The sequence below is a fragment of the Symphodus melops genome, assembly GCF_947650265.1.
Source record: "Symphodus melops genome assembly, chromosome: 1".
NCBI lineage: Eukaryota > Metazoa > Chordata > Actinopteri > Labriformes > Labridae > Symphodus > Symphodus melops.
The window spans coordinates 51,250,249-51,265,209 of NC_136691.1; the positions used below are offsets into that span (position 1 = coordinate 51,250,249).

At 46.2% G+C, this 14,961-nt stretch overlaps 1 protein-coding gene across 1 annotated transcript in view; it reads right to left on the reverse strand.

The window, feature by feature from the left end:
- The window catches only part of LOC306837855 (zinc finger SWIM domain-containing protein 6-like), a 42,995-nt gene that overhangs the window by 14,143 nt on the left and 13,891 nt on the right, over positions 1-14,961 (reverse strand). Inside the window, exons 2-4 of the mRNA XM_079365694.1 lie at positions 3,305-3,661; positions 1,732-1,880; positions 319-469 (exon numbers count right to left, since the gene is read on the reverse strand). Of these exons, the coding sequence (XP_079221820.1) occupies positions 319-469; positions 1,732-1,880; positions 3,305-3,661 (657 nt within the window). The remainder of the gene's footprint in view (positions 1-318; positions 470-1,731; positions 1,881-3,304; positions 3,662-14,961) is intronic.

Sequence of the window (14,961 nt, forward strand, 5' to 3'; positions counted from 1 at the left end):
TTACACAGTGAGAGGAAACGACTGGGCTGTCAGTGACGAGTGTGAGTCTGTGTGTGTGTGTGTGTGTGTGTGTGTGTGTGTGTGTGTGGGCTGCCTTGGACACAGAGGACAAATAAACAGACAGGGAGAGAAATATGCGTGTGGTTGCCTTTGTGTCAGTGTCTGGGTTCGATCGCCCACTTTGCTAAATCTGTCCGTGCCTGTGCATAGAGGCTGTGTGTGTGTGTGTGTGTGTGTGTGTGTGTGTGTGTGTGTGTGTGTGTGTGTGTGTGTGTGTGTGTGTGTGTGTGTGCGTGCATGCATGCTGTTCTCTCTCACCTAGCTCGTCCCAGAGCTGTCTGTACTTGTCGGTCATGGTGGTGCCCTGCTGTCTCCACAGCGCCAGCCGAGGGTCGGCCATGAACTGTTCTGTGATAAGTGTTAACATTCTCGCTCCGTTGGAGTCACGCATCTTCAGCATCTCCCTCACCTGCAGGAAGGGAAGGAGAGAGGGGACAACTTTTAGACACAAGCAACCAAAACACACGACCACAAGTACAGAGAGCTGTCAATGCACGCCTGAGCATTTCTAGAACACCTCAGGACAGTCTGCCCCTGACATATTTCTGGGCTGCCTTTTCACATATTCACCTCGCAGTGTGATGTTTGTTGTTAAAATGTAAGTCAGAGTCACAATTTAGGAGTGGGGGGGGGGAAAGAAAAGCGAACTACCCAGGAATGTAACCATTTCTCTTTTATTCTTCAGCTTCAACACGCTGCTGAGGTTTATCTGGATTTTCTCTTCACTTCCTCCAACTGGAAAATTTCAGAAACTGCGCAACAGCGGCTCGTTTATTACAAAACAACGATGGTCAGCATCTTTGTGCAGCAGGAAACACAACCGCTGTCAAGTGCACGCGGGTGTGAGCTCAAGGCTGATACTGATCGACCGTTCACATATTTTTGTGTAGTTTTAGACGCCAAGCGGAGAAAAAAAAAAAAAAAAAAAAAAAAAGAGAGTGTCATGTGTGACAAGTATGTGTGCACACGGCAGCACAAACACAAGTAAAGTACACGCACACACTCAAACACACACGCACACACTCAAATGAACAGTATACAGTACATGTCTGTTTTGTCATCCGATCTGAGGGCAGCTAAATGTGTGTATGAATTTGAGCGTGAATCTAGAGTTGGGTGTGTAAGGGGACAAGCTGCTGTCAGTGTGTGTGTGTGTGTGTGTGTGTGTGTGTGTGTGTGTACTGAAAAGAGTATAACAGGCATCAAAGAGCATGAAGCACAGACATTGTAAGAGCCGGGCAGGGTGGATGATAATGGCATTGGCTTGCAGTCTTTACATATCACACAACACATTAATGCCGTCCTCGCCCTGCAACAGAGAGACCCACACAGCCCTCGTGTAATCGTTTAATCGCAGGCACAGAGTGCTATACAGTGCAAGCCTCTCCTCTTTCTACACCTCTTTCTCTGACTTCCTCTGCAATTAGCTGCAGCTAAAAGGCAGCATGCCTTTTAATGTATGTGCCAATAAGTTGTTTTGTCTGGGATGACTTTGAGCCCCTTCCATACGGGAATACACGAGATTACAAGTGCACTAAGGAGACAGACGGGAGAAAATATTTATGATGCAGAGACAAGTGCACCTGGAGTGAACTTGGGAGCATGTGCGTGTGTCAGTCAGCGTCGGTATGTGTGTTGTTATGTTCTGAATGTGGACGGATGAATGCTCACCTTGCTGAAGAGCAGGTTGAGTTGCTTGCCCGAGCCGTGGTATCCTCCCTGCGACAGGAAGAGCTTGACTTGCTCCTGAACCTGCTCCTCGTCCAGATGCCAGCAATTCTCGTCGTCCACGCTGGCTCCTGCCGTGGGGTCCGGGGCCCCTACGAAAACATGTGCAGACAGAAGATTGTTGTTGAATGTTTTATTTAACGACAAAGTCACTTTTCAAGAGAAAATGCCAATCATTCTCTGATTACAGCGACGTGATTATGAAGATTTTCTTCATTTTTTCTTGTACCTGATCGTGAACTGAATGCCTCTGGCACTCAGTTTACTTACTTGTAAACATCTGCTCTTATTTTTAACCCTTCATATGTGTATTTGAGGAAAACGCCCTGTTAAATAGCGACTAACCAGAAGTTGTGCTTTTATCCTTACTTTATAAAACTTTGTTAGCACAGTTACTTTGTGGACTAGCATGCTAAAATGACAAACTAAATCAGTGTTTTTTCATCATTTATTTAAAGCATACAACCTCCATTTATTTGGGAACTTTTGAAGAAGGGGTCAGCTCCTCCTCTCGGTCATTATCACATCCACTTTATAAAAAAGAAGCTGCAATTTAAATGCATGTTTTTCCATGAACTTCCCTGTTCTTTCCATATCTGAGAGTCTAAATTAAAGATGAGTTGTAACCTGTCACCTTCATTCAACTGACTCTTCAGAGTCCGAGTCGGCTTTATTGCCCAATGGTTTACATGTACGAGGATTCTGCTCCGTCTTGGTGGTTCCACCGGGTCACTGTTTCCACACTACAGCGACACTTTGACCAAATAACGAGGACCGTAGGCTAAGCCTGTTACTCAATTCTTCAAAGCTACTGCGAAGGTTGTAAGAAATGAGAACAATGTGAGTGTAATTCTGACTGTGTAAAAGTGAAAATTCAACCACAAAAAACAGCAGCAAAGAGTTATTTATACTAAAATGACCTTTGAAACCAAGAATGAATGTATGACGAATGTATTCTAAATAATGAAAGTAAGTAAATAAAAGCGGAGCTCGATCATAATGTCCTACATGTTTCCTGTTTTGTTCATGCTGTTTGCCCTTCAGTGTGTCTCTCTCTATAAAAGGTATAAGCAGTGTGTACAGTATTTATTGATAACAAGAAATACTAACCTCTCTCCCTCTCTCTCTCTCTCTCTCTCTGAGGTAAATAACAGATCTATAGTGTTGATTATAGGCACACAGTCTCTCCTTTACTGCCTGGATCTCACTAATGAGTCACATTGATCCTGCCACACTTTACCTTCACCCGCCAGTCAATACATGTGAACATGTGGAGGTAGAAACACACACACACACACACACACACACACACACACACACACACACACACACACACACACACACACACACACACACACACACACACACACACACACACACACACACACACACACACACACACACACACACACACACACACACACACACACACACACACACACACACACACACACGTGTTCAAGTGGTAATAAACATACCAACGACCACACACACGCACACACACACTTTTCCTCACCGTGGACTTGGTTGATCTCAGAGTTCTGGGATAGAATCTCGTCAGCCAGTTTCTGTGCGGTAGGCAACACTTCGGTGTGATGGACTGAGATCAGGTACTGGACGAACTTCTGCAGCTGGTCTCTGCTCATCTGGAAGAGCGTTTCCGAGATGGGCAGGTGCAGTTTGACCTGCTCGGGCTTCCGTACTCTGTAAAGCGAAAGCGCCACTACATGGGCGCAGTAGAAGATGTCTTTGTTGCCGCAGGTGCATGTCACCGCCGTGATTTTGCAGCGGTCGAAGCTGACGCTGACGCTGCAGACGAGTTCGGGGGACGAGGGAGTGGCGGGGTCCGTGACTGTGCCGCTGAGATGGAAACCTGAAACAGAGAGAAGGAGAACAGGGATTACTTTCAAATGTCGGCGGAGGTTTCCTGTCTCGAGCGTTCTCTGGCTTCAGGATTTACATGAGAGGAAAGGGTTAACTGAAAACAAATCACAAAAGTTCGAAAATAAATTAAAGCAGATAGAAGGATCTAGAAATCACTGAAAATAACCAATGGCCCCAGCTCCTCAAATAAGATTACCTGCTTTTCATAGTTTTTGATGACAGCTGATAGAATATCTCCAGAGCTGGATCGATTCACTAATGCACACAGCGGTTAATAACTCTTTAATAAATGCAAACAGAAGAGGCCCAAACTGCACGTGTTCCTGCCTGATATGAGTTTTCTGCTGCTCTTTATGTATAAAAAGGCGGTTAAGGTGAATTTTCGACAGTTGTAGGGATACCGTCTGGAAATATGGAAATCTACAGGGGTGCCAGAAAAAAGAATCCTCAGACCTCCTGATTATGAAACAATACATGTTACTGCTTCCTATGAACATTTTTGTTTTACTCATTAAGACAGAGTAAAGTTGCGCCCAAGCTCATCACATCCAAAAGTGACTTTTGCCTGAACCCAAAGACTCAAGTCGAAAATATTAAAAGGGTATTATTGTCTAAGATCAAGATCGCATCATGCATCTATTGTCTCTTTATAAAGTAACAAACCTCAAGTTTTACCCAAACATCCATAACATTCCCTCATCAACTCACTGTTGGTGCCTGTTAGTAAATGACATTATTGAGTAAAGTGAAGGAGTAAACGAGTGAACCCGCGGTCACCTGCCAGCGGCCGCGTGTTCAGTTATCATGAGAGCAGGATCCGGAGCAGCTGCAGCCCACTGCTGCGCTCGTTCATTCAGAGTCATGACAGAGACGGAGACGCAGAAACTCCGATGACAAAAACCCACATCAAGAGGAAGTGAGCGAGAGATGAGGAAGTGAGCGCGGCTGTTACGCTATGAATAATACAGCTCCTTGTTTGAATATGGTTTTTGATCTCATCCTGACTGAGCGATCTGGAGGTGCGGCTAGTCATTATGCATGGATGAATATAAATGAGCAGGGCGGGGTCCCCGGCAGAGGCCTAAAACACACACTGATGAGCATATGAAAGACACGCACTTGTACGCACACGCGGCGCCGCAGCGTGAGATCATGCATTTATTAATCATGGGAGTGGTTAGGAGAGCACCGAGTGGAGCCGATGAATGCATTAATGTGCTCAGGAGAGATCGGACCAGGCAAAGACATACCATCTCTTAAATCTGTTTATCAAAGGGCCGAGCAGTTGCACGCTTGTGATATCAAGCGTGCATTAACGCACATATCAAAGTGTTCCAGGGGCTTCCACATTAGGTGGGAGGGGGAGGGGCAGGAGGTGAATTTTTCATAGGATTCAGATGGAAAATGGTGAGAGGGATGCGTGTGCGGGGGTCAGGTCAGAGAAGCTTTAATAAGGGTGCACTCAGGCTCCAAGAAAATAAGAAAAAAGGATAGAAGGAGGTAAACATGATCTGGCCTGCAGTGCTGGTTATGACCTCGGGGCGGGGATGAAAATAAAACAAAGGGGCCTACAGAGACCTCGCTTCTGCTCTATGCAGTCTCCAAACAACAGGAAGTAGTAGCAGTATTCTGTGACCACCATGATCCAAAATTTCATGTTTCATCATGTTTCCTAAGACTGCGTTGTGCAAAAGAATCCTTCCTATCTTCTTTATTCTTGCGCAACACCTTTGTATATTCAAATATTCGTGCAATATACGTTTGTGTACATGTGCTTCTTTGCTTACATGTTGATTGTTTTTTTTTTTAATTGTTTTTATCGATTAATTCTTCTGCAGCAGGGACAATAAAGTGTACGATATGAAATCGTGAAAAGACAAAAAAAAGAGCCTCTGCACGAGCTGATGAGAGGCCCCGCGCAGCTGTAACCACGAAAATAATCAGAGAAGCTACATCAGCACGGATGGCGCAAACATGCCCCAATTGCAAGAGCATCGAAAACCGAAACAGGAAAATGTTTTGTTGTTTTGGTGCAGGACTAAGAAAGTGTCGGCTGCAGATTTCGAACAGAGCAGAGCTGCAGAACATCGCCATGGAGATATGCTTTTTCCATTCTAAACGCCAGCTGGCACAGGAAGTGCATGTTCGTTAACAATCTCCACAGAAGAGGGGTGTGGATCCAATATGGCAGCCACTTGCATCTGCAGTGATCAAAGCCTATATGTGTACAGCTGTGGGAAAGAGACCGGCACGCACAGACACACACAAACACACCGAGTCTCCTTTTTTTAAATGAGACAAAAAGGTTTACATGGTGCAGCTGGTTGTAGAAAGGAAAGATAACCTATTTAGCTGTGTAACAACATACAAATGAGCAATGGCTTTTTATACATGCGGATACATTTAGTGTGTGTATTTGTACATGTGTGTGTGTGTGTGTGTGTGTGTGTGTGTGTGTGAGTGTGACACAAGCTTATGTTTCAAGAGTGGCCCCTGGTCCAGAGAGGGGAGAGAAAAAGAGAACATCAAAAACATGTGGGCCTGAGAGAGCTCAAAGAAAAATCCACCTCTGATACACACACACACACACACACACATATATACATACACACAAGCACACACACACACACACACGTTCAGACTGTCGTAAATGCAGCTGCACTTTTCCTTTTCCCGATGGGAAAATTAACCGGGATATTTTTTTTTAAACTCAAACCACATGGAGTATGAAAAACTAAATAGTGATAAAAGACGTATCCTCCAGTCTATTATGTTTCCTTTTTCCATTTTTTTTTTTTTTTTTTTGCTTTGATGGACAGTCTCTCTCCTTCCAAGCCCTTTTCATACATCCCTCCCTCCCCTCCCCTCTCCATCCACATTCCCACAGCTCTTTCGCTCTCACTCTCTGACAGATGGGTAGGTAATGAGTTTCGCCTTTCCCCGTCCAATCGTCTGGGCACCAAAAACTGCCCCCCACGCCAAAAATGCCCTTTTAATTTAGCCAAGCACTGAGTACAGGGATATTACTGTTTAGATACACACACATACACACACACACACACACACACACACTTCCCATGACTCCTGGTTGGGTGGGTATGAAACCTTCAATGTCTCATGTGCTAGCTATTAAAGCACCCCCCCCCCCTTCCCGAGTGCTGCTCAGGGCTCCTTTCTGTGCATGTTCAAGAGGCCAGGGTTGGCTTTCAAAGTAACCATGGCGGCCATTTTTAGAACAAGGCCTCTGTGAGGTTGCCCTAGAAACCCCTTCTGACCGCCCTGGTGAAATCACACTTGGCCTGGAGAGCGGTGTACAGCAGCGGGAACAGTGTGTGAAAGAGTAAGCGAGAATTAGTGTATGTGTATATATATGTTCAAATCCCTCAAAGGCCTTGCAGACCACCCACACTCTTTAGGGGGGAATCACATCAAAGCATTCCCCCAAATAGCCCTGCGCTCGAGCATTTTCTTTTTCGTTTTGATGTGTATAAGAACAGATAAGCCAGCATGCGCTCTCTTGACCGGCTAGGACCACTTCTGTCTATTCAACGACGAGGGCCCCTAGAAATACCGGACTCCTGCTCTTATTTCAAGGAGGAAAAGGCCCAAACCAAGAGGTGAAACTCCTTCAGCATTCATCTGCTGTGATGGAAGAATACCGCCTTTATATGCTCTCCATAAAACAGGATTTAGCTCCCCACATGAAGGCAGGCAGCGGGTATCAGGGCCGGGCCTCAAAGTCTTGCTTGCCTATAAGCACAAAAGTGCTCACTGTTCCAAAATCCCTGAAGTAAATTAGATTGAGCAACATACATATATTTCCGCAATCAAATTAAGATTCCAAGTGAATTGAGAAAATGTAGGCTCAGCAGTAGGAAGGTCATTAAGTTTACCGGCTGAATTGCTTTATGAGTGACTCTCACCGAAATCTAATATGGCACCAGGCAGTTCAGAGGGCAGTTGTCCCTTTGTATGTTTGTGTGAAAAAAGAGGGGAAAGAGATTCTTGATACACGTTTAATTTCAGTGATAGAAAAAGGATGGACTAAACGGGCCTGTGGGAAAGCAAGTCCACAAAAGGGAGGAACAAAGAAAGCACATTCTCCTGCACCGAATCCGTTTAGCCTTGTGCATTAATCAAATTACCTCATGAGCAGCAGACAGACGGAAAAAAAAAAAGCAAAACCTAAATCCGACTTTGCCCCGCTGGAGTTGCTCTGATCCTGATGGGACCACCTGCAGTAGCTGGTGCTTTAACACGAGATCCTACTCTTATGTAAACCAACGATAGATCGCTAAAACCTCTCTGAGAAAAAGGCCGCTGGACTGGAATCCAATCCGTTTGGTCGGATTGAACCAAGGGGCCCTGCTGAAAGGCGATCTGAACCACAACTGAGGAAAAAGCCAGGCTTCGCAGCGGGTCGAAAAAGGGTCGAGGATTGTTGGGCAATCTCCACCTCTCACACTACCTCCATCCCACCCACAGCTAAAAGAGCATTTCCTTGAACTGGCCCAATTAATAAGGCTACAAAGACAAATACAAGGCCTTTCAGCATCTTAGCGGGTAGGTCTGTATGAGTAACAATGAGTACATGCGTGTGGTCCTATAAGGAAGCGCCCATACTGAGATTATAAACAGAGATCAATGCTGTTCTGCAGGAGTCCTCGCTTCAGGCGTGTGTGTTCATGAGAGTGTGTGTGTGTGTGTGTGTATCCTAGGTGTGGGACGGGCTGGAATAACACAGCTGAGCTCCAGAGGCGGCCATGTTTATGCCTTAAACCCTCTGGTAGACCGAAATGCCTCTTTCCCTCCCCGTATATTTTTTCATCACCACCCCCACACACACACACACACACACACACACACGTGCACCAACACACCGTCTCGTTGTCTGAATGTTTATCCCAACAGACACAAACAAGCATAATTAATGTTTTGAGATATTCTATGAATTCCAATGCCTTTACTTCCTCTGCATATTCTGACAGCAACATCTGCATGCTAATCACAGAGATGGATGAGGGAAAGAACATAGTACAGTTTTTGTATCGGTGTGTGTGTGTGCGTGTTTGTGTGTGTGAGAGCATTGACGGCTGTGTGGGTGATAGGAGTTGTCATCGGCTGGCGGTTGAAATGACAGTCGACTACTGGGCTGCTGCCACTTAGTTGCCATGCGGTACATCAGGAATGACTTGCAATTTTCTAACTATCACTTTCTGAATGGCTTTTAATTTACCCTGGATCGAGGCTGACAGGCAGCGCTGAAGTTACTGCACTGCTGACTGATCCCAAAGGTTGGCGTTAAGAAGGCTGACCAATGCAGAACGACAGTGAAGCCCCGGCTCAGGGACAAGACTCAGAAAAGACAAAAAGGATAAAGTGATGAGGAACCCTGAGATTCTGTAAAAGGAATAGTTTAGCATTTCAGTAAAATTACTCATACATTTCTGCCAAGAGGTAGATGAAAAGACTGATATCACTTGCGCATCTTTTCAATAAATATGAAGCTATACAGTTAGCAGCAGGTTAGCTAAGCTTAGCACAAAGGTACACGAGTCATGTCTACGACGGACCCACGCAGTATTTAATGTAACATGACAGTTTGAAGGTGATGAGAAACACATTTTAAATACTCGTTAACATATTTACAAAACAACACTTCTTAAAAAGTGATGAACTCAAAAGATAACGCATTTACTGAAAAAGCTACTGCAAGCTAAATATGGGACAAGCATTTAGACATTCTTTGGTTATATCTAATGATGTTTCAAACAAGGCAGGTTATACACGTCTACTTAACTATTAAACACTGTGGTTTAAAATTGCTATAGGTGTAATTTCAGAGTGGCACCTGCGTAGTATTAGATGAGCTATCCCTATAGCCATTATTCAACAAATCTCTGTCACTGGAGAAGCTGCTAGCCTGCTAATTCTGTCTCCTGGCTGTGCATTAACTATACATTATCCCAATCCATGTGCAAGGTTCATTAGCGTGAATGAAATTACAGCTGGCTGGAAATGAATGTGTGTAATTAGCACAGGGTCTGTCCCAGTAGAGCCACGCAAGCTATAGAAGGAAGTAATGGGATCCATTGAAAAGCCATTGTCTGCTACTTCAGGGTCTGAGTATCTTTCTAACGACAAACCTATACTGTCCGGACATTATAGCGCTCGCATCCTCCTCCCTACGAAGAGCACAAGTCTGAGATAAGCTGAGCTGGTTTCGTGTCCGTCAGAGAGGACACTGTAACAAAAATGTGAACAAAGAAGATGACGATACATGATTTCATGGTGTTTTTTTTATAAGTTTGTGAGATAGAGGCTTTTTTGTGAGTCGTTGCGCAGAATTTGCATGCAGAGAGTGTGCTGAAATGACATTTGCCGTGCCTGTCAGAATTGATAATAGATGCGCCTCTCTCGCTTAATTTGAACTTTGCCCCATCTTTTTTTTTTTTTTTTGTGCTAAATCTCTTTGATAAAGCAGCTTTCAAAAAATTGTTTTGACGCCAAGGCACAAGAACAAAGGCGGATAGAAAAAAACATCACAGAATGCAGTGAAAGAGAAACTGTGAATCTAGCAAACCCCAAAGCACACAGAGACATACTATGGAAACTAAACATGGCTCAATGTGAGAGAATTCATTTGGAAATGAAAAAAATAAAAAGGGCACTCATAGCACTGAACTGGAACCCCTGCATGACTGCATGTTTGCATGAGTGTGTGTTTTAAGGTGCACATGCCCACGCCAGGAAATAACCTCAAAGTCTTTACCCTCCCCGTTTCATTTGGAAAGTCACCCGACCCACTCCAACACACACGCACACACACACACACACATAAATATAACCCCACCCTTTGACACACACACTCATGATGCCTTCATGCATGCACACATACTGGCTTCAGTGACTCCCTGCAGTCAACCTCCTTCTGCTCACAAACAGCCCCTCCTCTTCCCTTTTTCTCTCTCCAATAACTGACTCCTCCCCTGTTCCCCCCTCCCATGACACACACACACACACACACACACACACACACTCCCAGAAATGCTGCCTAGCCCTAAGCTGACCCGTTGTGTGTACTGACGTCACACACTAGACAAGGGGAGGCATCATTCCAGACAGACACACACACACGTGCACACCCACACACAAACTCACACACACACACACACACAGGCCCCAGCCGAGGGGGAAGCTGCATTCCAGCACAGGCACACACAAACACACATCACCACGCCTGGCGGTGGGAAGCATGGGGAGTGCTCAGCTGTAGCGGGGAGGTGGGGAAGAGGGCCAGGGGAGGGAGGGGGAGGTTTCAGAGGAGGGAGGAGGGAGTGATGGCTCAGAGCCAGTGTTCCTCTGAGCTCAGCACTTCCCCTTTCAGCTCCAGCCAGCCGCCAGTTTGCGTAACGCAGCCCATGCAGCCCTGCCGGCTCGTGCTTTAACCCCTTCCTTCCTGGAGTCACTGAGGTCACACCCGCTGTTCTCTGTTCACCACATCCTGGCGTAAACCCACCTCTGCCAGACATCCCCCCAACATCCCCCCTGACTCAGGCTGCTCCATTATAGCACTGAGCGCACAGGCCCCCAACTCATACATCCACATTATTAACCGACACAGAAACACATACGTGCAAAAGCAGCAGAGAGAAACGATACATTCACCAGGAAAAGGGTTAACCTTTTGCACGTCAATTTCCTCTTTCATTGTCGGAGCTGTAGTAACTCATTTATTCGTCGTCCTTCTAAAATACAACTGAGTGAAAATCTAAAAAAGGCCGGTGGCTTGTAAGATTGGCCTTGATTTATCTGTAGAGGAACAAGATAACAGAAAGCGCCGCTAAAGTACACACCCTTTAATTAGCAATTACCAAGCATTTCAACCATGACGCTCACACAATAACCTCCTGAACAAAGACGTGTTTAAACAGCGACGAAGAATGACAAATGTAATATGGTAAGTATACCATGCAGCTGTATATCCACTGACCTTCCAGCAGCTTATGTAGGCCATAGTGTCCGTTCTACAAACACAAATGTGAGGCCTCGTGCAACAGACGTGGCGCCTCTCCCCCCCGACAAAAAACCCCAGTGAAAAGTGTCATAGCTCACACTAACCACAGCAGACACAGTCCGAGGCGGCAGGGCGGGTGGGTACAGCAGAGCGGGGAGGGGGGAGAGTGAATGAGGATGGAGGAGGAGGTTCTCTCACATTTAATATCACTTGACACGCGTCATCCAGCATCTCTCAAACAGCCGCTGAGCCTGTGTCAAAGCTGGGAGATGCTGCGCACGCGTGCACAGCGTGCACCTTCGACACACACACAAACAGAAAACAAAGGCAACCCAGAGACAAATATCTCAGCCACCTGGCGCTGTGATCGACGGGCTGCTGCGGAGAATGGGAATAAACGGGATGAAGACAAGTGAGGGGAAGAGGCGAAAGGGGAGGGGGGCGGGGGGGGGGTTGCAAGAGAAAGGTTGAACAAGTCTCTGCTGAATCGCGGTGGTCGATTCGCATGCCTGCCGGCTATTCCTGTAAATATTGACGTTGATGTTAGGACCACTCTCTTAAGGATAAGCTATAAAGCAAGGGGGTTAGATTTACTCTGTGCAAACTGTAAGCATCTGCAATCGCACGCTGCGAGTACTTCTTTGAGTGTGCTGAGGAGGGGAAACAGGGAGAGACTATGAGGCTGAAGAGCTGCAGCCACATGAGGGAAGTGAACTCTCTTAGTAGGGTTCCAGCTCTCTCTCTCTCTCTCTCTCTCTCTCTCTCTCTCTCTCTCTCTCTCTCTCTCTCTCTCTCTCTCTCTCTCGATGGTTTAGGTTTCCACTCTCCAGCTAAAAGCAGGGAGCTGACATCAAAACCTTTCGAGAGACCCCTATTTCCCAGAAACAGCTCTCGTTTCATGTAAATAGCGAGCTGCCTTTCATGGCTTCATTGAGATAAATTGTACCCTGCTGGACAAGAGGGAGACAATGTGCACCCTGGAGCCTCCTTTGTGGACATCTGTATGGGTTGCTATGACAATACATGTCTGCCCAGTACGAGCGTGTTTGTACATGCGTGTGTGTTTGCATTCATGGGTTGCACTTGTTGGGGGGCAAACACCTTGCAAACATACAGGCGAACACAGACGTGCACACAGTGAGGCGGGCAGGTCCACACACAATGAAACAAACAAAAAAACATATACAAATACCTCTCTCATTCTCCATTAGACACACAAAAGCATGAGTGCACAAAAGCCTGCAAAGAATAATACACGAGTGTGACCAATAACTCTGAATCAGGTTAGACTTGCTTCCAGCTCCAACGTTCTCGTGGGAGGCTACAGGCAGAGAAGTTATTAGTAATCATCCTCATGTTAAAAAGGGCAAAACTAATCTGACAATGACAACACCTTTCCCCCCCCCCCCCAAACCCTCCAGAGGATCGCGCGTGTCTTTCCATCTGGGAATTATTCTGCAAGGGGAACGCAAGAATGCTTGAATTTAATGTAACACAAGTGGGTTAAAGATGCCAATCCTCCTGTGGGATCCTAATTTCTCCAATTACATTTGTCACTATCCATCTGAGTTTGTTAAGGAGTAAGGAGTACTGCAATTGTCAGAGCCTCTCCACATTGTTTGATCAAATTTGCTCAAATTAGCATTTTCATAGACGGCAGAAAAATAATCGTATCTGTATGCAATTATGCTGATTATGTCTGCCCAGAGACCTGTGAAGTGAAGGACTATGTCACCTCTGAGACCACGGGAAACAAAGGACAACTGCTTTGTTTATATCCTACCACATCTCTTCTCCCTCATTATGTTCATTTAGGATGCACCGACAGGGGGTTCAATCGGGGAATGTGTGTGTGTGTGTGTGTGTGTGTGTGTGTGTGTGTGTGTGTCATAACTGAAGGGGGTAAAAGAGGTTGTGGGTTTGCATATTTATAATAATGGAAAATAATATGTGTGCATGTGTACGTGTGTGTGCAAGAGAATCCCCTCCTGTGGGCAAGTCAGCATTCACCCATAAAGTAGGTCAGAGAAATTTGCCCAAATTAGGTCAGTGGCAGTCACTCTGGGTGCCATCCTGGACAAGAGGAGGAATAAAAGAGGGAGAGAGAAGAAGACAGAGAGGAGAGGGAAAGAGAGAGAGAGAGAGACAGAGAGAGAGAGAGAGCGAGAGAGAGAGAGTTTAAGGTTAGGAGAGCAGAACCAAGCGGCTTACTTCATCTTAGCTCTTACACTTAGTTAATTACTGTTGCGGTGGAGCATACAAAACACACACACACACGCACACACACACACAAGCATCAGTGTTAGAAACCATAGCGCCCCCCCCCCCCCCCCTTAGGCAAGAAGAGTTTTTACAACTTCAAGCTGTCACTTTTTTTCGGCTCAAACAACCCTGGTACCAGAATCAGTGCACATCAAAAAGCTCCGATTTTGATTGGAAGCGCTTGTGAAAAGCAGTCCAATTCAGTTACAGTGCTCAGGTCTGATTATTTAGCACCCCTCCTCCCTCCCTCTACAACCCCCTCTAGCTGTTTGCTTGGTAGCTCCTTTGTCATGTGCGCCTGTTTCGTCTAGCTGTTTCCCCTCCCTGGTTTGAAGAATCCAAATCGTGGGGGGGGGGGTTGTTGTGCGTTGTTGCCAATAAACGGCTGAACACAGGAACCTTTGATGTCTGCGGCACGTTGTGATCCGCTTTCATCATCCCGCGGCTGTCACTCACCGGGAGAGAAAACGTGACTCGAAAAAAAAAAGAGAGAAACTTTTGCTGCTTTTTCTCCCCAATTTCTTCTTCTAACGACAAACACGTAAACGCAAGCCCCCAAACAAACCAAACCAGAACAACAAACGTAGCATTAGCGACAGAAGCTGTATGGGGCATTAGATTGACGGAGAGCGGGCTGAATAATAATCTGCGAGGAGTTGCGAGGTGTACCAGAAGATTGGGAAGTTGCTGCACACCGAGTCTGCTTCCTCCAGCCTGGGCTTCCTTGTCCCACTTCCACACAAAAGGGGAAATGTGTGTGTGTTAGCATCCTGCTGTAGCTGTGGGGGGGGGGGCTCTCTGAACTTTCTCCTGTCAGCCCCTCTGTCGCTCAGCTCAGTACAGCTGCGTGTCAGAAAGGAGGAAGAGCACTGACAGGTGTCTTCTGTGGGCAACGTCTGATGGCAGAACCGAGGCCTGCACCTACTCACACAAGCCTGCAGCCTCTGCCAGCGATGACAGCCACAGAGGTTGAGGAGGGGAGGGGCGGGGAGGGGGACAAAGGTTCTCTT